At 48.8% G+C, this 26342-nt stretch overlaps 1 protein-coding gene across 2 annotated transcripts in view; it reads left to right on the top strand.

The window, feature by feature from the left end:
* The window catches only part of URB1 (URB1 ribosome biogenesis homolog), a 42265-nt gene extending 24901 nt beyond the window's left edge, over positions 1 to 17364 (top strand). For both annotated transcript variants that reach the window (XM_056490480.1, XM_056490487.1), the window contains exons 22-39: positions 151 to 1012; positions 1898 to 2099; positions 2289 to 2466; positions 3542 to 3600; positions 3746 to 3939; positions 5574 to 5684; positions 5774 to 5837; positions 6611 to 6782; positions 7303 to 7405; positions 10216 to 10376; positions 10752 to 10863; positions 11158 to 11264; positions 11784 to 11927; positions 12550 to 12659; positions 13255 to 13431; positions 13765 to 14006; positions 15012 to 15611; positions 16196 to 17364. In XM_056490480.1, coding sequence (XP_056346455.1) covers positions 151 to 1012; positions 1898 to 2099; positions 2289 to 2466; positions 3542 to 3600; positions 3746 to 3939; positions 5574 to 5684; positions 5774 to 5837; positions 6611 to 6782; positions 7303 to 7405; positions 10216 to 10376; positions 10752 to 10863; positions 11158 to 11264; positions 11784 to 11927; positions 12550 to 12659; positions 13255 to 13431; positions 13765 to 14006; positions 15012 to 15611; positions 16196 to 16407 — 3810 coding nt within the window. In that variant the 3' untranslated portion in view covers positions 16408 to 17364. The remainder of the gene's footprint in view (positions 1 to 150; positions 1013 to 1897; positions 2100 to 2288; positions 2467 to 3541; positions 3601 to 3745; positions 3940 to 5573; positions 5685 to 5773; positions 5838 to 6610; positions 6783 to 7302; positions 7406 to 10215; positions 10377 to 10751; positions 10864 to 11157; positions 11265 to 11783; positions 11928 to 12549; positions 12660 to 13254; positions 13432 to 13764; positions 14007 to 15011; positions 15612 to 16195) is intronic.
* Positions 17365 to 26342: the final 8978 nt, after the last annotated feature.

Here is a 26342-nt window from a genome sequence, read left to right as displayed (position 1 = left end):
CATTAATATTTTTTATCCTCTGGCCAGCTAGTAGACAATTTCATGTTCAATAATTGTAACTGATAAACTGGAAAATAGGCAGATGAATAAGTTTGTTTTTTACCCTGCATTGTGATTATCCATTCAGTGATGCTGTTACCTCTGTTACAGACCCTGGAGGATACACTCAACTTGATTTTCAGACATCCTACACTGGAGAACTGGTTCCTGGCGTTGGAGCTGCACTCTATTCCTCAGCCTGGTCTGAACCCTGTCACTGTGAAGCTCCTGTCAGCTCACCTCAATTCTGGGGTGCTCCAGCTGCTGAAAACAGGCGCCCCCATCCTGCAGAGCATCACAACAGATCACAGACACATCTTGTCCAAGTATTTTGAAGCCATCACCAAAAGTGTCCTGGAAGAGCTGCAGACTGTGGGGAAGGACCAAAGCCAGGTCTATCCCAGGAAGTCTCACCAGCTGCAGGCTCTGGAGGAGCTGCACATGTACATGACTGCAGCTCAGCTGAAGGACATCACTTTAACCATGCTGCAACTTCCTGAGAATAGGTTGACTTCTCAGAAATCTGAAAAATCCCCTAAAATAGGGAAACAGTTAAGCTTCTATGGACAAATTTTGGTGCAGCTCCTTACAGACAGCTACCAAAGACAGCCCCAGCAAGGAGAACTTCTGCTGTCCGCAGAGCACATTAAGGCTTTGGGGAAACTGATGTCAGCATCAGCCAGAAGAGATTTGGAGCGAGTTTTCCTTCAGGCTCTCCAGAGTGAGCCAGTCCTTGCTCTTGCAGTTGGTGTTGAGGTGCAGGCTCACTGTCTTGCCCAGTGCTCACACACCTCCCTGGCCATTGTGGCCATGCTGATCCAGCACTCCAGAACTCACCTGCTGCAGTTTGAGCTCTGGTGTCTGAGCAGTGCCACTGGGAAGTACCTGAGGAAGCACATGGAGAGCTTTCTTCCACTGGTTCACGTGTATTTGCAGTGCAGAGACCTGTATGGATTCAGCCGACCTTCCGCAGGTAAAGGCACCACTGAGCCCTGCCTGATGCAGGAGGCCATTCCCTGTTCAGGATCTGCTGGCCTTAAGGGCTGGCCATGTTCACACCACAGATAAAGGTGATAAGACCTAGATGTCTGGCCTCTAGTGACTGTCTTGGAAGTACCTCTGCAGCACTAAAGGTGAACAGCTGTTCTGACGCTTGCCTGTTAGACTGAAGCCAAGTGCTCTTACAGTTACTGCTGCCCAGATTTTTCCTTTGAAGCCATTATTTAATGCTTAGTGCGTGTGGAAATCTGTCATTGTGCTTCTCCTGATTTAGTACAGGAGGTAAAACCTTTTGCTCAGGCACGGATAAAAGAGTGTCTGGAGCATGCAATGACACAGCCAGATGGTTTTTGCAGAAACTGAGCTTTCACTTTTACAGAGTCCAAAAAGTTCCTTTCTAAAACAAACCTCCAGCTATGGGCTGGCTACAGTAATGCTCTTCTAAGCTGGCAGTCCAGAACTTTCTAAACCCACAGTAGCATTACAGCTATGGACAAGTGTGTTAAATTCTCTACCAGCAAACGATGAGTTAGGATTCAACTGGCTAGAACAGGATCATTTGAATAATTTCTCTTGTTGCCCAGAAATGTAAATAGCAAAGGGAATGGGCTGCCTGGGGCTGTAGCTGTACCTACAAGGTCAAGCAGTGATAAGACCTTGTCAGCACCCTGGGAAGTAGCAGATGAGTAAAGAAGTGAGCCTCTCTGGAGCACTTCTCCGTAACAGATTAGCAGCTGCTGTAGCATCGTTTCCTACAAACTGAGTAGTCTGGGCCTGGATTAGAAAGTGATTTGGGATTAGTGTGCTGTTGATTAACACCTGCAGCTGGTGGAACCTGTGCCCTCTGCTCTCCCATCAGTTGTCTCGGCTGTCACGCCTGTCCTGAGGAAAACCCTGTGGAAGGAGCTCTGCGCTGCAATTCAGGACGCTGGAGCGTCCCACGAGGCCTCCGTGAAACTGCAAATCCTTTCTAAGCTGTTGCCACCTTTGGAAAGCAAAGGGCTGCACAGTCTAATGGACCAGCTTCCTGCTGCTCTGGAGAGAGCAGGGAATGGAGAGAGGTGGGCAGTGTGTGCTTGCCTCCCTCAGGGCACGTTTGTCCTGGGAAGCACTGTGATGGGAATGGGAGCAGTAACAGCATCCTCTCCTCAGAGAATCTGTTGCTTTACACTTTAGCAGCAAGACATCTTTAACATACACAAAAGGAAGTTAAAGTATTAATAAAAAAATCAATAATTATCTCTCTGCAGTTGGGCTGTGGCAGATGCCATATCCAGAGTACTTAAAAACTCAGAGGAGCTGCTTTCCTGGAGGAGACGTCTCTTGTCAGCCTGCATGAAGGGGTTAGTTGCCATGTACAGCAGCAGTAGAGATGAAAGCAAGCAAGAAGTGGAGAGGTCCATGCTGCTGAGGCTAGAGGAATTATTGGTGAGACTTCTTCTCTGCTTTGCCACAGTGGGACTGTATGGATATGTGTGATTGGACAGTTGCAGACTTTGTAAATATAGATTGGTTTTGATTTCCTGTTTTAGGGAATCTGGTCTCCACGGGCTTTTAATAGCTTTTGCAGAGTTAACTTAGTCCTGAGAATCCTTTTATATGAAGCAGTTTTATGTTCTTGATGATGGCTTTCTGGTGAGAATCCCCTTTGAGGATAGGAGTTTGAGGTATTTAGGAGTAAGAAGTTGTAGGTTACTATTGCATTTTATTATGTTTTTTAATTAAAAAAAGGTGATAGAGATAGTTCTGCCAAGACCCACCTGCCATGCCATCTGAGGTCTGGAGCAATTTGGTTGATCATAAATAGAAATACAGACTTTAATCTTGAAGAACACTACTTGATTGCTCCCTCTGTACTGTGCTTTTGGTTTGAGTTCAGTAAACATAAATCCCTGTGACACTTAATAGTGAAGGTCTCTGAGCAGTGAATGCCTTTGCCTTCTCATTGGCTTTTGCTGAGACTCCCTTATAGGACCTGTCTGACACTGCAGGTTGTGGGGCCACCTCACCGTGTCCCTCCTATCCTGAGGCTGTTTCCAGCTTGGTGAGGTCGGCACCTGCATTCCCAGGACTGTTGGTATGTGCAGCTGTCAGTCTTCTCCAGCCTGACTGGTTTGTTCTGGTTCTCAGCTCCTCGGAGCACATCAGTAGTAAGGAACACCTACCCCAGCCACTCTGTTTGCCATGTGCAAAGCTTGGTTAGCTAAACCACACAAAAAGCTGGTACCCAGTTTTGCTTTGACTTGTCAAGTTCTGGTTCCTTTCACACTTTGGGAGTTTGAAGAGTATTGAGCCACTGGGCTTTTGGAACCTACAGCCCAGCTTGCCTTTTAGTTCCATACAGCTCATATGCTCCCCTGCTCCCAGACCAACAAAACGCTTGCAGCTTCCTTTGAAGCAGGAGTTAGGATTGTTGTATCCAAGAGCTTTTTTCCCTGTTATCCTCCAATCGCCTCCATGTGCCAAATGTAAACCAACACCTGCTTTTCCTTGCTGCAAACAGTGTGTGGTTGAAGAAGTGGACCCAGATGATTGGTGCAGCCTTGTGAAGACAGGACTCAAGTAAGTGTTTTCATATTAATTTGGTTTGGTTTTATTGAGTTCATTTTCTTTGCCAAGTTCTCATTTCTTAAACAGCTTTTAATTTCAAGCAGGTTTCCTTGGGTTTGGTTGGGACCTGACTTCTCTGTGATCCTTCTCCCAAAAGGTACCGTTACAGAGATGAAACATTTCTGAAGGTCCTGAACCTTGCCATCCAGTTACTATACAAGAAAGAGTCCTCATTCAGTCAGAGCTTAGTCAGGCTCTCCAAACTTCACATGATGGTCACACAGCACTCTCTATTTTTGTCAACCATCCTGAGATCAGTAGAAGAAGATGGCACGAAGATCCAGACAAGAGGTATTTTTTAATCATCTTCTTCCTATACTAAATACAGCCAATCTTGTCTTTTCTGCATTGTGTTCTCTCCATCCAGCAACACACCCACCCATGTAAATACTTGCAAAGTTATTAACTGTTCCAGAATATTGGCAATAATTACCTCTGCTTGGATCCAAATGTTACATTCATTTTATGCTGCTTTTAAAACTACTGGAAAGGTGGGTTTGGGTTTTTCTTTTGGTTTGGGTTTCTGTTTGTTTTTCTGGTATTTTTAACCCAGTTGGAATCTTGGATTGATTGTTTCTGTTTCTCTGAGGCAGTTAGTGTAAGATCACTGAAATGCACATAGGTCCTGTGATGTTTGATTTTGCAAGTATTATCAGAAATGGCAATTTAAATTACGTGTATTTCATATTGTAACCTTTCATGAGGAGTATCCTTCCCGCAGAATATAAATTGGATGCTAGTTCATTTGTGGGAGTGGCTTGGCTTCTTCACTGGCAGCTGAAATCCTGCCTGACCTTGAGCCACATCTACTCTACATAGACCTCATGTTTTCTCCACTGTACAGGGGTTTGAGATGCAGTGGTTGAAAGAGCTATGTAAGACAAGGGGGGAAAATTCTCAGGGCAGCATGTTGATAACAAATTTTGTGTTTTGATGAGCACCATATAAAGCTTTCAAGTTTTAAAACACCTGAAAAGAGAAAAAAGTTCTTGTGAAGTCACCAGTTTAGTGACATGAAAAATAAGGAATAAATGTTGCTTCTTACTGTATGTGTCTTACCTTTAGAGTGTATTTCTGTAGGTCAGCAAGATAGATTCTTTGAGGCCAGCTGCATTATTCCAGAAGCTTGGTGTCACAAGTGCATTCACTCAGGCTGGTACTTTAGGAGCTCTTCAGTTTTGACATGCATTTTCTATTCCTGCACATAACTAGGGTCAAAGCCCAGGCCATTTCAGATACTGGGAGTAGAGAAATCTGGAGTCGAGTCTTGAGTGTGTTATGGACAGCCTGTTTGCTTTTGAGGAACCCAATCAGTTCTGTTTTCTGTTTCTCAGTTAGTTACAGAGCAAAGGTAGATAACTTTTGTACCCCACAGGACAGAGTTCCTGTGGCTCACGAGCCAGCTGCAGTGCTGAGCCCTGCTGCTACGCCCAGTGCAGGAGCCTTTTCATATTTACTGCAGCTGGGCTGCAGACTTAAAAGCTCTTGCTGTGCATTCTCGAGTCCTTGGGGAGGTTCCTGGGATGTCTGCCGTTCTCAGTGCAGCTCCTGAGCTCATTCCAGATGCCCTCCTAGGGGAGGAAGAAGTGGAGCTATGGCAAGATAGGGCACAGCACTCCTTTGTAATCAGAGAGTGTGTACACAGGGCAAGCTTCTGCAGAGTGGTGTGTTCCACACAGGGACCTCACCTGGCCAAGTGGCTTGTGTGTTCAGCTTGGGAGTACTGCTTTAAGATGTTCCCTTGAATTCAATGCATCATAATCACTCTTAAGTGTACTGGGGAAATGGGCTGTGGTATCTCCAGAGATAGGTGCTGATGCAAAATGCCCGGTGCTGTGCATGCATCCATGTGGAATAGGTCTGGGGGTCTTTATTTGTGCTCTGTGTGCCTGAGAGCTGCAGGGCTCAAGCTGTGCTTCTTCCAGAGGCGCTGGTGGACATTCTGCTGACAGCTGTGCAGCTCAGCCCCTCTCTCTGTGGGAGCAGTCACCTCCCAGTGCTGCTGGGAGCCTATGGGGCCACACTGAGCACCGTTGGTGAGTGTCAGCCTGGCAAAGGCACTTCCTTCTGTATCTTGTTCTTGTCTCCACAGGTAACTAACTTTGGGTTCAATCTTGACTTTTAGATCAGAAGATACTGCTGTTGCTTCAGTTGTATGAGAAGAATAATCAAAGTCTTATAAACTCCAGGTGAGCCGAGCACCTTACTTTGTTGGGCAAACTACACAGAGAGAGTCTCACAATGAGTATTTTTCCAGGGTATCATTTTTAAATGAAGGAGACAGTGAATGAGATCAAACCTAAAGGTGAATGTTGCTTTTGTAAACGTTTTTATTACTTATTTCCTGATTTTACTGTAATTCTCTTATGTTGCCCAGACTTCTGTGTGTCTGTGGGTTAGATGAGGGAATGTTTCATTTCTGAAGTCACTCATTCTCCATAATTAGGACTCACTGTAGGGGTCTCCTTACATTTGGCAGGCTGAAACGTAAGTCACTAGTTGACTTTTCCCTTTCCTGTTCCCAAGCAGTTAACAGGAAAGTCTGTTGCCAGCAGCTGTGGTTTGGTCTGCCTTCCTCACATGCGCTTGTCTGTCCTGGAGATAGCAGCAGAAATGCCACCAGCAGTGCAAGAGCACTGGCTGAGGCAGGTCTGGATCCCTGTCCCTTCAGGCAGCTGCTGTTATTTTTACCTGCACTTAAAGCTTAATTCCATCGGTGCCTCTAGATGTGTATGTTCTGACTTGGATGGACCAGGGAGGGCAGAGTGAATGAGACAACCTCAGACTAAATTTGAAAAGCTTTGGGATGGATGGAAAAGGTGTTGACAGGGAAACGAGTTCTAGTTTCAAGTCCCACAGGGTAATAAAAACAAATGAAGACAAAATTTCAGTACTAATTGATCTTCTCTGTAGTTGCTTTTGGCTCTGTTGCCTAATGCAGTTACCTTTAATAACGTTTAAGGATCCTGCTGTGGGGCCCAGCTGCTGTGGAGCATCACAAGACTTGCAAGAGTCTGGGGAAGTCCCTGTGGCAGCAGCCAAGCATGGAGGAGATTCTGTGTCTGCTGGATCGAGAGAAGATGATGAAGACAGTTCTGTTGTTCCCTCAGCATCGCCAGCTGCTGCCATCACAGGTGCTTTTGGTTCTGCCTGTGTATGGTTACCCTTTCTTGGATATACAGAAAGAGCCTTGAGCCATTCATTTCTTGCATTCATGCGGTTTGTTTCCATAGGGAGAGTAATTTCAATTCATAGGAGGACTGGAATTAGTTCTAGGAGCACCCTTCAAAATTAACTGCAAGATATGGGTCACGTCTTGTCAGCAGGGATGACTCTGCATTGCAGAGATTGTCACGTATGTGAGACCAGGATTGGACAGCCCAAGGATCCACTGGAAATGGGCATTCCAGCCTTTCTTACAGTTTTCTGGCATGCTTCTGTAGCTGTTGGTGCTGGTCAGGGGAAATAGTTGTGGATATAGTCTCATAGTGAAAGCTGGGTTTAAACACGGGCATGTCTCACCATGTATTGCATTGTATTTTACAAGGTGTGGTATCAAGTGGGTTATAGTGGGATGAGGTGGTTGTGGAAGTTTGAAACCAAGCTTGAAATTGGTGCTGTTCCTTACAAATACTGGTTTGGATTTGGTTTCAGGGGATACAAGAGTCACTATATAAAGATGGAACAGTCAGGAGCCTTGATGACTTCTATGATCCATGTTTTCTACTTCAGCTCTTCAGTGAACTGACCAGACCAGGTAAAATGAGTGTTTTTCTTTGGTATTTAGTGTCAGATTGCTCTGCTGCAGGAGCTGCACCTGGAGCTCTGTTATCCCTGATCCAAGAGCTAGTACTGCAAGGAATTTGTGCCTGACTTTAGACAGAAGAAGGAAGCTACTGTGAGCGCTGTGAGTGAACTGGCTGGAGATGGGGCTTGTCACAGGCTGTGGTTATAGAGCAGAGTAACTTCAGTCAGCTCATTTTCCACTAGACAGATGGGCGTAAGGCCGGTGTGTTTGGCAAATAGGCTGGTGCTGTGAACTGTCAGCAAGTTCCTTGTCTGACACGACTTGGCTTTGCACATGCACTTTGCACATTCCTGTTGTGCTCCACAGACACACTTTCCCTGGAGAGAGCCCTCAGAGGTCAAAGGGAGACAAGAAGCCGAAGGGATTTCCTAACAAGCTCTCTTTCTCTATTGGTTATAGTTGAGCATGGTGTAGTCACAGCTGGATTTGGCTTTCCACAGCAGTAATGTTAGAAGCAGTTGGCAGGCTGTTAGTGTCAGTGCAATCACACAGTCCTTTGTTCACCCAGACAGACCCCTGCAAGTATAGCACCTGTTTGGGTGTGCTTAGCCTGTCCTTAGTTATGGTTTGAACTGTTCTGTGTAGTCCTGGCAGCAGGAAAAGAGCAGTCTTTAAGTCCTCTGAGGAGAAAAGTACCAGAAGTGTTTGGCATTTTGCAGTCGGAGGGTTCTTAGACAATCCAGGTAATGCTGAGCATTTGAGGTGCACAGGGACGAAGAGCATGGGCAGCTGGTGTCTTTGGAACCTAGTGTTGATAGCTGGAAAAGGACACTGCCAGCAGCACCCGCCCCGAGGAGGGAGGGATGTCTGTGTCTGTGGCAGCCCCAGCAGCACTGCGGCCAGGCGGTGGCTGCTGCTGTGGGAGCACCGAGGTTGAGGGAGTTGCTGTACATGATGTTCTTGTGGAGCTGTAAAGACAGTGGCTGTCCTGAATCTGAACCTGGAGAGGAGAAAATAGCCCTCTTAGCTTCTCCATGCAGGCTGAGAATCTGAGTCCTAAGAGGGACATTTTTAAAGTGCCCATGTGATTTATGAATCCTAGTCCCATGGTGCTTGTAAACCATGTCAGCTGCTCTTGGAATTCCCAGTTCTTTATTTATTTGCTCTTTGTCCTGGCTGCACAGTGCCCTCAGAATACATAAATGTGGACTTCTTGCACAGTGTTTAGTGCTCACTGAGGAAAAAGTAAGTCTGGGGTTGGGCAGATAACAAGTTCTATCTATCTTTAGCTCTGATTAGCATTTTGTGGAAAGCTTTTCCATCCTGGTTCTCAAGGTACTTTAAACAAGCTGTATGTCAGACATAGAATCAAATTGGGATGCTTTTCTAATAAGAGCTTGTTATTTTATGTTAGCTGCTGAACACACTGTCCAGGGTCAGCAGGATGGAAAATATTATCACTGCATGTTTTCAGTGAAGGAAAGTTTTCCAGATAAATCTTCCTATGGACTGCTGAAGCAAGAGCCTTGGATTTCATTCTGTGGCACCACTCCACTGTGTAAATGGTTAATGCACATAAGCAGTTCCCCAGAGCTGCTGCCTGAAGGAGAGCAGAGTGGTGGCTCTGGGACAAATGGCAGTGGTTGATGGGGAGGAGGACACCCTGCTTTACCTGGCCCATAACCAGCAGAGCTGGCAATAAGAAACTGCCAGGCATGAAATGGAGTTTTACTAGTTCAAGTAGTTGAGAAAAAGATAAGAGAGAGCTGGTACAGAGACAGAAATAATCAGTGATTTTTTAAAACATAATATAATATATATATACACATATATACACACACACACTAGTCTGGGCAGTGTTAGGGGAGGAAGTCATTGGACCAAAGGTAGGTACTTGGCAGTAAGGTTGTAGCCCCTTCTTAAATAGGAATATTTGTTTCTAGAAACTTCCTCTTGACCTTCAGTGTGAATGACAAGAAAATAACAGGAATATTATTGCTAAATTCATAGTACATTTGTAGCTGTAAAATACCACTGAGGTGGTATATATGTGCTCCATTCCTGGAGGTAAGGTGAAAGGTTCACACCAAGTCATTTCTAGCCATCAGTGGGTAGAAATGGCAGCAACCCTTCAAAATACACAGAACACAAACCCTTAAAGGAGAAACTCCAAATCCTGATGGCAAAATGCTGTGGAAGATAAATGCTAGATTGAAGGGTGTGTTTCCTGTTTTCTGTTGGGCTGATTTCTGGTCATTGCTGGATTTTATTTTACCCAGAAGGGTTCAGGGGTATGGCTAAGTCCTTGGCTCAGAACAGGCCTTACCAGCAGAGTCACTTGTGCCTGCACAGGGACAACTGCTGTGGTTTATGGGCTATTTATGGGCTCCTTTCTGTTACAGAAGCTGTTTAGTGTTGGTATTTCAGGCACCCAGAAATGCTCTGGAGAGATGAATTCTCCTTCTTGTTATTCTTTGTACTCAGTGTCCCTGAAATAGTGAGCTACAAGATGTCTTTACAGAATTTACTCCTAGCTTTGCATGGCCTAGTGAGCAGGATCATCTCTGTCTCACATAAATACTACATAAATAAATGAAAAAAACCCTAGGTAAAGAATTTCTGTTCAGAGTGAATTGCTGAAGCTGTTTTTCAGCTGGAGGAGCCTTTGTGCATTGAGGTCATAGTTTGTGAGGGTAGAGCCAGAAATGGGTGCTCATGACCAGAAATGTTAAGGATGATGGTGCTGTTGCATACACTGGGACGTGTCAGTGCTAACACACACCGGTACTTTCTGTTTCTTTTCTCCTGTCCCCTCACAGAGTGTGTGGTGGCATGCCACAAGTTTGTGGAAGTCAATGCCCTGGGTCTCACAGTGGCTGCCCTGAGCAGCTATGACCCCAACATGAGAGCAGCTGCATATTTTGTCCTGGCTTCCTTCCGCTCCCATCTGGAAGGGGCTCGCTTTCGAGAGAAGAGCCAGGTAAGGCACAGCCCCATTGCCAGTTTGGCAGGTGAGACCGTATAGGTCATGGACCTATATGGGGGAGAGATGTTGCCTTGCTCATCCACTTACATGTGTGGTGAGACAGCTAAAAGAAGCTTTTTGTCATCACTCTCTCCCCTTGGTTCTCCTCTGCTGCTTCGTGTTTCCTCCTGTTACAATCTTTGGACAGAGAAAGTGGGAAATGTGTTGTAGAAATTCTTGGGAATTTTGTTTGTAGGAATGGAAATGCTGATGGAATTGATATTTGACCTATATGGCCTATGAAATGTCCCAGAAGCTGATTGATGAGTTCATGCTCCTATTGTGTTCATTTGGGCTGTGGCTCAGGCTTCTCTCCCTGGACTCTTGCAGTTGCTGTATCTCTTGGATGCTGTGCAGAATGGAATCAAGCAGCCAAACCTCAGGATCACCTTCTCCCTGACCCTCTACATTGCTCGTGTGGCACAGCAGATGCTGAAGCCAGGTACAGGAACTTCCTGCGTGTGTCTCTGCTGGGGTGGAAAACGGAGCCTTGGGGAATGTTGATCTCCTCAGCTGCTCTGTGCTCAGGCACTCTTGACTGAGCTTTTCATTCTGGGGAATAGAAGGGATGGGATGGCCAACAATGTAATGAGCCTCAGAGCAAAGGCCTTCTGCAGTTCCTGGGCTGTTCTCCCAGCTTGGAACTCTGCGCAGTGCAGCTTCCATTTATTGCTGTCCATGGTTGTGGATTGGGAACATTGTCCTCCTCCACAGTGCCAGCTTTTTCTCTTCACAGAGGAGCACATGTACATAAAGCTAAACAGATTCCTTCTGTCACACCAGTATTTGGACCTGAGGAAAGTACCAGATTTTTTCCAGCTTTTCTACAGTTTTGATTTTGAGGTAAAAGTCCCATTTTAGGTATCCAGTTGTTCTTCAGAAATGTATAGAAAAGAGCCATAAGAATGCAATGAAATATCATTCCTCCATAGGTGGAGGCATCTTTCTGTTGTTTCATATTGGAATTAAAAATGTGATTTCTCTTGGGCTTTTGTTGTTTTCTTAATGCTAACACACAGGGAGTTGTGCTGTGTATGCTCTGGGAGCACAATAGCCAGTATATTCTGCCCAAGCTAGGCTACATTCATCTTTGAGTTTAGATTAGTATCATTGAGTTCAACTGAGGTATTTCAGGAAGAGCAACTTCTAAAATTCCATTTCCACTGCATGTTTCGGCTGCAGACTGACTGTTCGTGATGGATGTTAGTGATTAAATTTGATAGGACAGGAAACTGAGAAGTCCAGCTTTGATAAGCCATGAGCTGACACTCAAAGGGAACCAGGTTTTTGTGCTCTTAGGAGCAGGTATTGTTTGGAAATGTCGAAATGTCTGATGGTGGTATTTTTCTTTGTGGCTTCCAGTACAAAACAGAGCGAGAGTGGATCCTCAGATTTCTTGGGGAGGGCCTGCGTGACAAACATTGCTATGAGCTTTATGACTACCAGAGGATTTTCCAAATCATTCTTTCCTTTTTCAACAGTCCTTTGTGTGATGGGGGCTCCCAGGTAAGAGTTTAAAAAGAAAACACCAAAAACCCCAAACCACAGAAGTTTGCATGGCTTTGAGATCTCAAGTACAAAACAGAAAGGAGCAGCTGACTCTGACTTTGCCCTCTAGAAAATCTGTTTCTTGTTGACTTTGTGTATGTGTAGAGGGGGAAATAATTGCTTGTGTCTAAACCAGTCCCATCCTTATCCCTTGAAACTGGAACAGGTTCCTGCCATCATGGAGCCTCATGCAGGTGCTGAGGCTCCTACAGTCAGAGCCTTTTCTTTTTTGGGGGTCTCTATTCCCTAACCAGCACATTTGTTACCTGAGCAGTGCTTCAGCAGGAGGGAAACTCATGTGCCAGAAGCTCTCAGGTTTGGGAGCATCCACCCTTATTATTTCAGGTATCAAAACCTTGGACAGGAAGATAAAATTGTCTTGCTACCTGAAGAGTTCTTGTAAGAGTAGCAGCTGTGGCATGAAGCTTTGAACGGAGCATGTCTCTCCTGCCCTGGAGTTGCTGAGAACATGTGGTGTTCATTTTACTTTGAAGTTGATCAGATAGCAGTGAAACTGCTAATTCTGAGGTAGATCATTAGATCTTGACTGTAAAAGAGCAAGTTACATTTTCTGTTTCAGAGTCGTATTCTGGAGATATTACAAAGTGCTGCCCGTGTCACCAGAGCTGCCTATGAGCTGATCCAGGATCACAGCCTCCTCACGTGGCTCCTGCACAGCTTAGAGAAAAGGTGAGCGGAGAAGCACAGGAGAAATGGGAACAATTGTACTGTCCACAGTAGAACAATTATGACTTGAGTTGGAAAACAGGGGTGGCAGACAGGGACACAGGGGCACCAAGGGCTGTACTGGCAGAACTTGCTGAACTCTGAGGTGTCCCTTGCGGTTCGTAAAACAGGATCGAGGCTTTCAGGCTGTAGTAGGAGGGATGATGGTGGGGGGGCCTGTTGGTTTGGGAAACAGTTCCTTGAAAAACCAAGAAAGAAAACGGCACCTTGTATTGGTGTCTTTACTTCTAAATTTCAAGCACCCTCAGTTCACATCCTGTCACAGGACCTGCTGCATAGGAAGTGGCACAGGAATGGATTTGAGCTGTCTAGAACATTTCTCCTCCCCTTGCCTCTCCCTCACATATATGCACATACACAAAAAAATCTCTTCTGCCTGGAGTGCTGTGACAGGTTCAGGCAAGTGCACCCAAAGTACACTAGAAGATGATCCCCTGTAGGTGATGGACCAGCTGCTGCTGAGGATCTGCCTTCCAAATGTGGTTTTCTTTCCTTTTCTTTTTATTTGCTTGTTTACTTGTTTTGGTTTGTTTTTCAGGTTTCTGGAAAACAAGGTGATAAATAAAATTATTTCCTTACTCCATACTCTGTGGCTAACAAACTTAGGAGACAAGAGAGAAAACAAGAATCAATCCCAGGAGCAGAGGAAACTTCTTCCTATTCAGCTTGTAAATGAATTTCTGTATGTTTTGGTCACGTTGATCAAACATATTGGGTAAGTGCTTTGTTTTGTTTTTTGTTTCAGTCACTTTGCATTTCATCCTCTTTATTGAGGAACTTTATTGAGGCTGGGAGGATTTCTTTATCTCTGGTAGATGAATGGCTTTTTTTACCTTCAGTTTCTGTTGAGCAGTGAATTTGGATGAGATTTCTTTGACAGGAGGATTTAGGTGTTTGAATACATGGGGGAATAAAGAAAAATGTGATGCACAGTTGCTTTCAAGTCCTAGGTCCTTAATTCCTAGCCATTCTGACAGTAAGGATTAAAAACTGCACTTATTAATTAGTATGCAGGAAAATCCATGGCATTTGTGTTTTGTTTTGGCAGGACTAATGTAGATGTGGCCAAGCTGGCAGAGTTCTTCAGCACCTTCAGCTCTGTGCTGGAATACCGTGCTGTTGTTGTGGAGGCTTTTAGGGAGATGAGGCGTTTCACGGCCAACGACAGCGTCCTGTCCAGCAGGGATCTGCTGCTGCTGCTGCACAAGTGGAGCCTTGTCAGCAAAGACCTGCAGCTGCAGGAGGAGCTGCAGGCCCTGGCCCAGAAGTGCCAAAACAAAGAATTGCTCAGTAAGTGCTAAAATACTTCAAGAAAGGCATATTTTGTTGCAGCTGTTACAGACCAACAGGAGGAGTGAGGCAAACTTCTCTGGAAATAGTAGTAATACCTTCTGTCACACTGATATAGCTGGAGGAAGGAGGCAAAGAAATGGAAAGTTATTTTTCAGATCTTCCTTGTGGTGATTTCTAACCTGAACACAATTTGGAAGCTTTTGAGAAGCACAATTTAAAAAGGGAAAGTTTCATTTAAAAACGAAACTTAGTTGCAAATGTCCAATCAGGCTTTGAAAAATAGTATTCTTTAATGAAACCTTAAAAGAAAAAACAGTGCCTGGAGGCTTTGAGCTCAAAGATTTGAATCATTCTGGGTGTGGATGGGGTTCTTAAAGTGACGTAGAAGTAAAACCAATAAATAAATAAAACAATAGAAAATTAAATAGTTGACTTTTCTTGCTGTCATCAGTTTTGAAGAAAGGAAAAATATATCAGGACTTGTGTAACTTATCTTGTTCTCTGAACAAAAAGCGCAAGGAACTTGGGAGTGGGAGGTCTTAGAACAACACTGGTTTCCTGCAGAAGCAACTGCTTTTGGTGCACATTAAAGCTTCTGTAGGTTTGTTTTGTATCAGTTGAGAAAGTATCCTGTATTTAAGGTGTGCTTTAAAAAAGCTTTAGCTTTTCTAAGATTTCTCTCATCCTTTCAAATTCCTCAGGAAGACATGAAGGGAGTTATTGGAGTGATGCCTGTATGGGTTGTGTTGCTCCAGGCTTCAGGAGCTTCTCTCATCTCCAGGCTGGGTGATCCAGTTTGGAGTGAGATTACAGCCCACAGTCTCTGGGAGCTCCCAAAGCCCCTTGGAACAGCGCAGGCTCCATGAGGCTGCTAAAGGCAGCTGGTACTTGCCATTGTAACAACAGAGTCAACACAGGAGAGCACCTTCCTTGCCAGTTTTGTACCAGGAAAATCCTTCGGAGTATCTGATGTTTGTTTTGCTGGTGGTTTTCTTCTTACAGAAAATGTTAAAGACAAGAACAAACCTCAAGCCTCATCTCACATGTATTGTCACAGTGGGAAAAAGAGTGAGGTTGAAGAAGATGCCACTGCTGCAGACATGGAAGTGTCTGAGCTGGAGAAATGCAGAGAACATCTGAATTTCATCCTTGCCCATTGGGATCCTGTTTTCCCGGCAGCGCCCTGCACACGGGGAGGGGAGACCCTAAGGGCCAGTGAAGGTGGGGGCGAGGCAGTGGCTGTCACCTGTGCATCCATTCACGTTGTCACTAAGTGGCTGGTGAGATCCCTGGCTGGGCAGAGCCTCCTCAGAGAGCAGGACTTGTCCCCCGTGCTGAGGTGGCTGTGGAACCGCGTCCTACCACACCTGGCGGCCGCACGGGAGATGCTCGGGGATGAGACACTGAGGAACAGCCTCTTCAAGCTTTACAGCCGACTCTGCCAGGCCAGCAGCTCCTCAGCTGGGCTCTCCAGGGAGCTCGCTGTGCTGGGTTCCATCATGCTCCAGCTCATGGAGGAGCAGGGCCCATCCAGCACCTTCCAGGAGCTGGTGAAATCCCTTTGCCTGTCAGCAACAACAGAAGAGGATGCGGACAGGAGAGGTGACTTGTCTTGTTCTTAGCACTCGTGTTAAGAGGCAGTGGTGGGAGGAACTAGGAAATTACTGGCTTTTTTAATCCAGTAAACCGGTTTTCCCCTACCTACCCAGGCTCATGGCTTCCCAAAAGAGAAGCTGTCTTTGGTGGGATGGGCACAGGGGTGGGCAGCACAGAGCATGCTGACACTGGGAGTTTTTCTGACACTACACTCACATTCCCTTTAAGAAACTTCCCTTTCAAGGACTAAAATAGAGCAAAAGGTATAAAAGAAATATAATTCCAAGAGGAAAAATAGTCTGCAGAAAACAAGTCCACATGGGCCTGGATGCTGATCCCTATTGCTTGTCCATGACAGCATCTGACAGGTCAGATTTCAAACTGTTTCATGTAACAGGAAACTGGTTTGTTCCTTCTTGCGGGCAGGATCATTGGCTTTGCATGGACAAAGGCACTGCACATTTTCCATCTAGGAAAAGAGTTGGGGAACTATTTTAAAACATAGTCCTGGAGGTAAACAGCTTGACTTGGTATTTCTGTTTGGAAATAGAAGAATAGCTCTTCTGAGTTTTCTCTCACTTCTCCCACAGCTGTTTCTGTGTTCCTGACTTCCGTTTACATCGGGGACGTGTGGCTCGGAGCTCAGCAGCCGGATACGTTACTGACCCACGTCAGGTTGGTCTGCACTAGTGCAGGTGATGAGTTACAGGATGGCTTGGGAACTCGGAAACAAGGAGAAGAAGCTATTACATCTCTTTGTAAAAAGATTTGGCTACATCAAGGCATTAATTCAGAGCACTAACACTTCATCTTTAACATTCTATGCTCTGCCATCCTCACTGTGAGCCCTGAAAGCCTCCTGAGCTGTTCTCATACAGACCTAACTTGTTTGGTCAAAAAAATCTTACTTTTGTTTGGTGAAAAAAAACCTTATTACCATGTGGAAACTCATGGCGATGATATTATTCAACATCTCTCAGTGGGACATTAAAGCTTCAATTTCCCTTAACAGTCTGAGACACAATATTACTTTATATCATTTTTATTACAGGCATTTTTAACTTTTTGAAAGACTGTTTGTGCATATGTGTGTCGCTAATATCCATCCTCTCTCCAGTGTAGGATGGAAAAAAAGGCTGCAGAGCTTCCTACAAGGAAGTGTCAATAACAAGGAACCAGAGGTTTAGTCATGGTGATTTATTATTTCTTAAAAGAACCTGATTGATTTCATGATAGCAAAAGCAGTATGAATAGAAGATTGAACTCAGGAATCATGGTGGCCTCCTTGGGTTTAAAAAGCTTTAATGGCTTTTGAAAACATTTGTATCACACCTGGTTTATTTTTATTCTCCTTTTATTAAATTAAAAAAAAACAAACCCTGATCCGTCATTGCTGCTGTGATGTGTGACAAGACCAACTTCCCTTCACTTGGAAGAGGTGAGAGATGGAACTGAACCCCAAAGGATTTTCTGCTCACTGATTATAGCTGAGTTTTAATGGGAATTCTCTGCAAAATCTGATCAATTGTTCTTGACTGTGGCCGTGAGGGGAGTCAAACATGCCAGCCCAGATCTGCAAACCTGCAGTGCCAGAAGGAGAACCTTTGAAATTCAAACCAGGATTTCTTCAATGACTCACGAGTGCCTGCTGGGCCCAGGTCCTCTGTACAAACACTGCACAGGGAAAAGTCAGGATTGCACATCCCTTGTGATATGAATTGAGTTGTGGGGGGGTTAAATAAAAACAAGATGCAAAGGAGGGAATTGCTTCTATGTGTAAGTATTCTTGTGCTAAAGGAGCTGTGCCCAGTCTGACTGCTGCCCAGTGCTGCTTCCTACCGTCCCCTCTCTTGGTGAGCCTCTGTCCTGCTGGCCGTGCCTCTCTGTCTCCGTCCCTGTGCTGCTCCTTGGCCGCGTTTGCCCGCCCCGGCACGTGCCGCGGTCGATTCCTCTGCGGGTTCTTGTTTCCCTCTTTGTATCCCTCAGTCCTTGCTGCGTGTTTGGCACCGTGTTTCGTTCTGCGTCCTTCTGCGTGCCTCGCTCGTGTTCCTGTTTTATTCTGTGTGGCTCTGTGGAGCTCCCCGTGCCGGTGGTTCCCATGGGTGTGTCCCATTTGCTGTCCCTGTTCTTTTTTAATCCCTCTCTGTGTGCGGCCCATTCACCATCCCAGGTGTTTTTGGATTTTTTGTTTTTTTCCATTTCATCCTGCGCCTTGATCTTAATTTTCTTGCTCTGTCCTCTCTGCTGGCGCTCCCTCTTCTGCCCCTTGTTGCCTGTGTCTGCGGGGCTGAGAAGGAACTTCAGCCCTTCTGGGGGCTGTCCCCCACTTCCTTGCGTGAGCAGAGTAACTACCTAACTACAGCTTAAATAAATGTTTTATTTGGTTAGAGAAGGGTTTTTTAATAGATAAGCTTAGAGAACTCTTCATTCTGCAGATGAATAGAGGGTCCTAACACTGTGGGGAAGGTACATACCAATTTCTAAACCTGAGTCTGCATCTATTATACTTTTGTCATGAAGAGGGGAAGCTTTTGATAAAGGGGAGGAAAATTAGAGAATAATTTCCTTTCCTGAGGCTGCACCTACAATCAAAGGAGAATATCAACTATTGCAAAACCCCAAGCATGGGGAATTTTACTCCAGAGGAAGTCAGTGATCAGGGCTTTTCTCTCTTTTTCTAGGGTTATTAAATATTATCTCAGAGTAAACTATCTGTCTGATGATTTTCCACTGACTGATACTTTATTTGTGTATGCAATACTATTTGTGAAATAAAACCGCCTTATTAGGATATTTAACCATCTTGGATCTTTAGAGAATCATTGAACAAAGTGATTCCCTATTATCTCAGTTAAAAGGAATTAATGAAAGAACAGAATTATCAGAAAGATCTGAAAGGAAATGGTAATCTCTAAGGACCAGAATGAACGCTGAGGGAGAGGTGGGTGCCCCTAGTGTGCTGAGGGGGTGTGAGGGTCACTGAAGGAATATGAGCCTCACTGAGGGGAGGGCAGGTGCCCCTAGTGTCGCTGAGGGAGTAACAAGTCACTGAAGTGTTGTAAGTAAAATTTGGTTGATGTTTGTTGTGGGTTGGGGTTTGTTAGTTTTCTAAGTCAATGTTAATGTTTTAGCTCCAGGGGTGGAGCTCGTTGTTTTTGGGGGTTGGTTGAAGTGTTGCCATGAGTTAATTAATGGTAGTTAACGGTTTAAAGGGGTCCCGGATGTGGCGCGGGCTGTTCCAGAGGGGCGTGGTGGCTCCTTGGGATGAGTCAGCGCAGTGACAGCGGCGCCACGGGCTGCGACAGGTGGAGGGAACTGCCCAATCACTCGACGCCCTGCGATAATGAACGTCACTGATGACCAATGGAAGCTCCGGAAACGGACCAATCACCGCGAGGATCCAAATCCCACCAATTCTGGGCCGAGGGGAGGTTAAAAGAGGGAGTGTCCGGCCGCTGCTCGGGGTTGTCCCGCGGAGCGCGTTTCGGACGGAGCCCCCGCTGTGTCAGGAGTGGTGATACACTGTATTGTTTTCCGGCTTGCTGAGGGGGGACTCGGGCTTATCTCGGGCCCTCCGCGGCGGCTTCGCACCCCGCTCATCTCAGGCGCGGGGGCGGGACCTCAGCCGCGAGGTGTCCGCCATGTGGGCAACTCGGCCCGCTCCCCTCACAAAGTGGGGGGGTTAAGGCGGCAGATTGTCCTCGCTCCCCTCACAAAGTGAGGGGGGTTAAGGCGGCAGGCGGGCCTCGCTCCCCTCACAAAGTGAGGGGGGTTAAGGCGGCAGGTGGGCCTCGCTCCCCTCACAAAGAGGGGCGGGGTTAAGGCGGCAGGCGGGCCTCGCTCCCCTCACAAAGAGGGGCCGGGTTCAGACTGCAGGTTGGCCTCGCTCCCCTCACAAAGCGGCGAGGCACCTTGCGGAGTACCACATGCCGTCAGGGAGGCAGCCTCTGGGATGAGACATGCCGGCCGTCAGTGGATTGCTTAGTTCGTGAAGAGAAAAGATGAGGTATGTTAGACGGGACACTAAGAACGTGATGAGGGAGGATTGCTGGATACCCTGGCCTCACCTGTGGGGCAAGGGGTGAATATTTTGGGGTAAAATTGAGTTGTTTAGGAGCAAAGGCGGGGTAATGGTTGAGGTACATGAAGCGGACGTTTTGGGTGGAAAATTGTGACGGGCTCTCTCGGGGGGAAAGGTGTTTTTGGGGAAAAGTCTGAGGCGATTTGGGGAGGATAGGCAGAGAAAATTTCGTGATAAAACCCGAGGGTCACTGAGGGGAGTGGCATGTGCCCCGCATGTCACTGAGGGAATAAGAGGTCATTGATTGAGTGACCGAATGCCCATGTGCCACTGAGGGGACATGAGCGTCCGTAGAGGGGGGTAGACGCCATTTCCGTGGCCGTGCCGCACTGCAGCGTGCGCGTGAGGCGCAGGGGCGCGAACTCAGTCGCGAGGTGTCGCCATGTGGGCGGGGCGGGGCCGCTCCCCTCACGCGGCAGCGGGCGTTCAGGCGGGGGTGTTACTGAGGGGCATGAGGATCACTGAAGGAGTGGTGTGGGCGCTGCTTGTTGCTGAGGGAAAGCAGAGGTCGTTTGGGACACGCAGGTGCCCCTGGTTATCGCTGAGGCTCCGTGAGCTTCTCTGAGAGGCATAGGGTACCTTGCCTGAGGCGAGGGCAGACCGTGTGCCGCTGAGGGGGCGTGAGGATTGCTGCGTGGGGATGCGGGCGCGCCCTGAGGGACACGGGAGGGGCGGGCGGGTTTCCATTGGGCGGCCGCCGTCTCCCGCTCCGCCCGGCCCCGCGCGGGCCCCGCCCCGCTCCTCCCGGCCCGGCCCCGCGCGGGCCCCGCCCCGCTCCTCCCGGCCCGGCCCCGCGCGGGCCCCGCCCCGCTCCTCCCGGCCCGGCCCCGCGCGGGCCCCGCCCCGCTCCTCCCGGCCCGGCCCCGCGCGGGCCCCGCCCCGCTCCTCCCGGCCCGGCCCCGCGCGGGCCCCGCCCCGCTCCTCCCGGCCCGGCCCCGCGCGGGCCCCGCCCCGCTCCTCCCGGCCCGGCCCCGCGCGGGCCCCGCCCCGCTCCTCCCGGCCCGGCCCCGCGCGGGCCCCGCCCCGCTCCTCCCGGCCCGGCCCCGCGCGGGCCCCGCCCCGCTCCTCCCGGCCCGGCCCCGCGCGGGCCCCGCCCCGCTCCTCCCGGCCCGGCCCCGCGCGGGCCCCGCCCCGCTCCTCCCGGCCCGGCCCCGCGCGGGCCCCGCCCCGCTCCTCCCGGCCCGGCCCCGCGCGGGCCCCGCCCCGCTCCTCCCGGCCCGGCCCCGCGCGGGCCCCGCCCCGCTCCTCCCGGCCCGGCCCCGCGCGGGCCCCGCCCCGCTCCTCCCGGCCCGGCCCCGCACGGGCCCCGCCCCGCTCCTCCCGGCCCGTCGCGCGCCCCGCCCGGGCCCCGCGCTGGTCCCGCCCCGCCCCGCTCCGCCCGGGCCCCGCGCTGGCCCCGCCCCGCCCCGCCCCGCTCCGCCCGGCCCCGCGCTGGCCCCGCCCCGTCCCGCTCCGCCCGGCCCCGCGCGGGCCCCGTCCCGCTCCTCCCGGCCCCGCGCTGGCCCTCCCCCGTTCCGCCCACCCGCGGCGGCGCGGACTTTAACCCTCTGTGTCCGGCTGTCGGCGAGAAGCCTGGCGTGGCTCCATCCCCCGCCCGGGGAGTACCATGGGGCAGCCCCTGCGGGGGAGACACGGAGGAGGGGTGGAGGATATAATAGGTTAATTTCCTTTTTCTCTATTTCTTTTGGTGAATCAGTGTGTTCTAAAGTGTTGGTGTGTTCTTGTCTTAGGGCAGCTCTTAAAGAATGATTCTCATTTCTTAAAGAATGAATCTCATCTCTCAAAGCATGATAGTAATTCCTTTCTTCATCTAATTGTTTTCGCAAAAATTTCCACTAAATTTTGTGAGAGTCAATAATTGCTCTTTCTTCACTTCTTCACGTAAAGTGAATGTCTATAGGTGCTGTAAGACAGCCCCCCAAAACTGAGCAGAGAATGGTCTTATTTCTGCCCAGTTTGAATTTTGGTTCATGTTGCAAAGAATGTATCCTATCAATTACATTTTCTAAATTAAACCAGTTACTGTGCACCCAGTCTTCTCTGCCTTGGGAGGGTCTGGCATTATACTGAGCTAGCAAAGTGAAAAATGTAGCTTTATCTTTTGCATTATGATTTTCAGTCATTTTGAAAGAAGGAAGTTAAACCCACTTCAAGGGAGATCAGCGCTTAATTACACACACAGCTTTTGCTGTCTACAAGCTCCTTATTTCAGGGAGGGTAGACACACAGCCTGCACAGTTGTTTTTTTTAGGAAAGGAAAAAGTACACATGTACACACACCATACGCAGTTTTCCCCACTTATTCCAGGACAGGGTAGACACACAGCCTGCGCGGTACCCCCTCCTAACCCTTTAGAAGAGGTTAGTACACATGTATACACAGCCTACACAGTTTTTTCCATTATTTTGGGCAGGGTAGACGCACAGCCTGCGTGGTACCCCTCCTAACTTTTTAGGAGAGGTTAGTATTCATGCATACACACCCAATGCAGTTTTCCCCCCCTTATTTCAGGAAAGACAGACACACAACCTGCACAGGTTTTTCCCTTCCTAATGTTTATGGAAAGGTCATTCACATATACGCAGTAATAGATTAGAGTTACAAATGCACTCCTCAGCCTGCGCAGTATTCTCCCTAACTCAGGGAGGTCAGTACACATTCACACACAGTAATAGAGTTACACACGCACTTCTCAGCCTGTGCAGTATTCTCCCTAACTCAGGGAGGTCAGTACACATTCACACACAGTAATAGACTAGAGTTACACATGCACTTCTCAGCCTGTGCAGTATTGTCCCTAGCTCAGGGAGGTCAGTACACATTCACACACAGTAATACATTAGAGTTACACACACACTCCTCAGCCTGCGCAGAATTCTCCTTAACTCAGGGAGGTCAGTACACATTCATACAGTAAAAAAGAACAAGAACAGCGCAGTTTTGCCTTTTGCACCAAGAGATCATTTGTGAATTTCTGAAGACAGAATCCTCAAACGAGTGTAGGGATGCTTTTCACCTAGGTGTGTGCAGTTTGCGGGAAATCTGAAATGCCCCCCTTGCTTTCTAGTCTGGCTCATCCTGTCGAGGTGACCAGCTAGGTGCAGCTGAGGCAAGACGTCCCTCCCCTGTTACAGACTACACACAACCAGCAACCCTTCTGTCTGTCAGAAACCCTTCTGTCTGTCCGTGATGCCAATTTATGTCACTATCTGCTCAACCCAAGTGGGAGTCGTGATGGTTTGTTCAGCCTCAGGGTGCAAAGACAAAAGGCAAGGGACTCAGGTTTGTTTAGCAGAAAGCAATAATGCAGTTTATTGAGTGCCAAAGTAAGAGAGAGAGAGAGAGGGGGAGAGAGAGAAAGGATGGGATATAGCTACCAACAGACAAGATGCATCCTTGTGGTTGTCCGACGAGACGTGTCTTCAATCTGTTGGGGAGAAAGACATCTCAAAGTCTTTTCTAAGAGAGTCACTTTTTATAGTCCTTTTCCAAAGTGAATGGCTTCTGGCCAAAAGGTGGGAAAATTTATGGACTATTGTATGTAGAGATTGTAGCTCCATGATGCAGGTGTGAGGACAGGGTGCAATAACCAGTACCCTTTAGCATACCATGACAAGCACCAGGCACAGCTACAAACAGTCCTTGGCCTGCAAGCATCCACCTCAGCCAGGCCAGAGCTCTGGTTCAGGGAAAGTGGTGCAATCTCAGGTCCCAGTCTCTGATGATGGTCATGAGGCAGATCAGAGAAAACTTCGGACCAACTCTTAAAATGTGCAGGGAAAATTTTGTGATAAAACCTGAGTTAATATTGAAGGGCCAGAAAGAATATTGAAATCTCAGGCAATCTGAAAGAGAAGGAATGAAAGTAAAATCATAAGTAATCTCTGTAGTATAGAACATTTAAGGAACAAAATATGTGTTAATCTGTACGAGATATTTTTAAGGGAAAATCTGTGCAAGTGTGTGGGGCAGATAGCAAATATTTCTGCGATAAAGTTGTAGGTGATGTATTGGACACAGCTAGGGAACGTGTTGGAGCAAAATCAGAGGTAGTCTTTTGGGAGGATCCAAAATGCATTTCTTGTTAGAAAACCTGAGATACATGAAAGAAATTAGTGCTTTTTTTCAAAGGCAAATTTGCAGTAATTTAGAGAGGAAAAATGAGCACATTTGAGGGAGAATCTATTGTAACACAGCAGTTAAAGGCATCATCCTTGACAGAAAATCTGGAATACCTTAAAAGGGAAAGAAGTGACTTTTTAGCTGAAAACCTGGAGTATTTTAGAAGACTATTGTTGTGGCAGAGTGGGAGCTGCAAACAAAATCTATTAGAAAAGCCTTTCTGCTGTGTCATAAGGGGCAAACACGACCCCATTGGATTAAAAATTACTCAGAGAAGAACCCAGACATTGTCAACAATTTATGCTTAAAAGATTATAGACATCTAACTGGACCTTTATAAAATTTTCTCTTTCAGAGTAAAGTCGGGGCCGGTGCTCTGGAGTCCCGGGCATTTTGCAGTGCAGGCAGCGGCTGGGGCTGCCCTGTAAGCAGGGGTGCAGCCTCTTGCGCGCTGCTTTGCTTTGTGCCCAGCTTCTTTTGCCCAGGGGGCCCGGCTCCCAGCGCGGATTTGGACGTTGGCGGACGTCGAGGTGGTGAGTGGAGCTGCAGCTGGGGCCTTTTGGGCAGCTGTTGGGGGGTTCTGTGGGCGGTGGGCTGGCGCAAGGGTCTCGATGCGGGGCCGGTGGGCGGCGGTTCCCTTTGGGAGCTGGAGCTTGTCAGGCCTGAGTGCATCGTCCTCCACTGGCAGGAGCCGAGCGACGGCCGGGCAAGGACAAGCTGGATGAGCGTCAGCTTCGAGGTCAAGAGTGGAACGGCAAGGCAAGAGCGAGCTTGGAGCAGAAGAAGGAGCACGAGAGGCCCTCTGGGCAAAAGGCCTTGGTGGCACGGCCAGGGCACCTTCAAGGTGCCGCGGCTGACTTTGCTTGTGCTGGGCGACCTCCCTGCGTTCAGGGCTGCGTCTTTGCTCTGGTTGGCCTTTTGCCGTTGTGCTCCTTTGGCTGCCTGGAGAGAGGGGCAACCCTGTAAGGAGGGTGAGAGCCCCTTTCTCCGCACCTGAGGGGGGAAACGGAGCTCCCCGAGTCCCCAGCCCGGCCGCCCTGTAAGCGGGGCAGGGCTTTTTCCCAGCCGTGGCAGCTTTCTGCCTGCTGCTTGCGTGGACAAAGTGTCTGGCCTCGCCCCTGCTTTCTGCGGAGGGCACGAAGCTGCTTAACAGTAGCATGGGCAACGTGACCCGCCTGTAGCCAGGGCCTGGGTCTGGGCCTAGGGTGCCCTTTGTGCTGGTGAACTGGCAGCATGCGGGCCCCTTAACCTGGGCACGTGTCAGGAACTTGCTTGTCCCTTTTTCCCCAGGAGCAGCCCCAGGGCCCTGTAAGCAGTGGTGGGGAGGCTGCTTTAGCCGGGTGACAGGAACGCCTGCACCCGGGCCTTTGCCCCTAAGCGGGGCGCAGGCCGGAGCCCGTGCTCCGTGGCGCTTGTTGGGGGGTGCCGGGCTGCGGGGGGCGGCCCCGTAAGCGGGGTTGTGTGCGCCCCCTGGTCTCGGCGGGCGGTTGGAGGGACCCCCTGTAATCAGGCGGGTGTCCCTGGCCCCAGCCTATCAGAGCCATGGGGCCAGGAGTGGTGGGGCCGGGCGTGTGCCCTCCCTGTCGCCGGGGCTGGGCTCCCGGCCCCTGGGGCCCTTGGCCTTTAGGCCGTGAGTTGGGCTGCCTGACTGTGGAGTCTGGTTCCTGTCGCCCTGGGGGAAGGCCGAGCTCCGTGGCTCCCTGGGTGCGGACCGGCCTGTAAGCAGGCTGTGGGGTCCGGGCGCCTTTGTGCGCCCTTCAGCTGGCAGCCTGCGTTGAGCGCCCTCCCCGTTAGTGGGGAGTGGGCCCGAATTGGAGAGAAGGAGCCTCCGTAGGCCTCGGGGACCAGGGCCGCCCTGTAAGTCGGGGCCGGTGCTCTGGAGTCCCGGGCATTTTGCAGTGCAGGCAGCGGCTGGGGCCGCCCTGTAAGCAGGGGTGCAGCCTCTTGCGCGCTGCTTTGCTTTGTGCCCAGCTTCTTTTGCCCAGGGGGCCTGGCTCCCAGCGCGGCGTTGGACTTTGGCGGACGTCGAGGTGGTGAGTGGAGCTGCAGTTGGGGGCTTTTGGGCAGCTGTTGGGGGGTTCTGTGGGCGGTGGGGCTGGCGCGAGGGTCTCGATGCGGGGCCGGTGGGCGGCGGTTCCCTTTGGGAGCTGGAGCTTGTCGGGCCTGAGTGCATCGTCCTCCACTGGCAGTAGCCGAGGGACAGCCGGGCAAGGACAAGCTGGATGAGCGTCAGCTTCGAGGTCAAGAGTGGAACGGCGAGGCAAGAGCGAGCTGCGTTAGGCACTTTCCTCATTGATGTCTTTTGTTGACAGCATTACTCTTCCTTTTCTATAAATTCTTTTTTATATTTTATATTATTTCTTTTATGTAGTGTTTATCAATGTAAATAAAAATTTAATTTTTTTAATTTATATAATTTTTTTTTTAATTATTTCCCAAGATCGTTTTGTGTTTTATGGTCACGTGCCCAACATGGCCCCTGTGTAGTGTTGCTATATCTTATTTCTCTGTACTTTCAACAGGAATAAATATT

This window comes from Oenanthe melanoleuca, chromosome 1, assembly GCF_029582105.1.
Source record: "Oenanthe melanoleuca isolate GR-GAL-2019-014 chromosome 1, OMel1.0, whole genome shotgun sequence".
Taxonomy (NCBI): domain Eukaryota; kingdom Metazoa; phylum Chordata; class Aves; order Passeriformes; family Muscicapidae; genus Oenanthe; species Oenanthe melanoleuca.
Note: the sequence above shows the minus strand (reverse complement) of the source record. Positions and strands in the feature narration are given on the sequence as shown.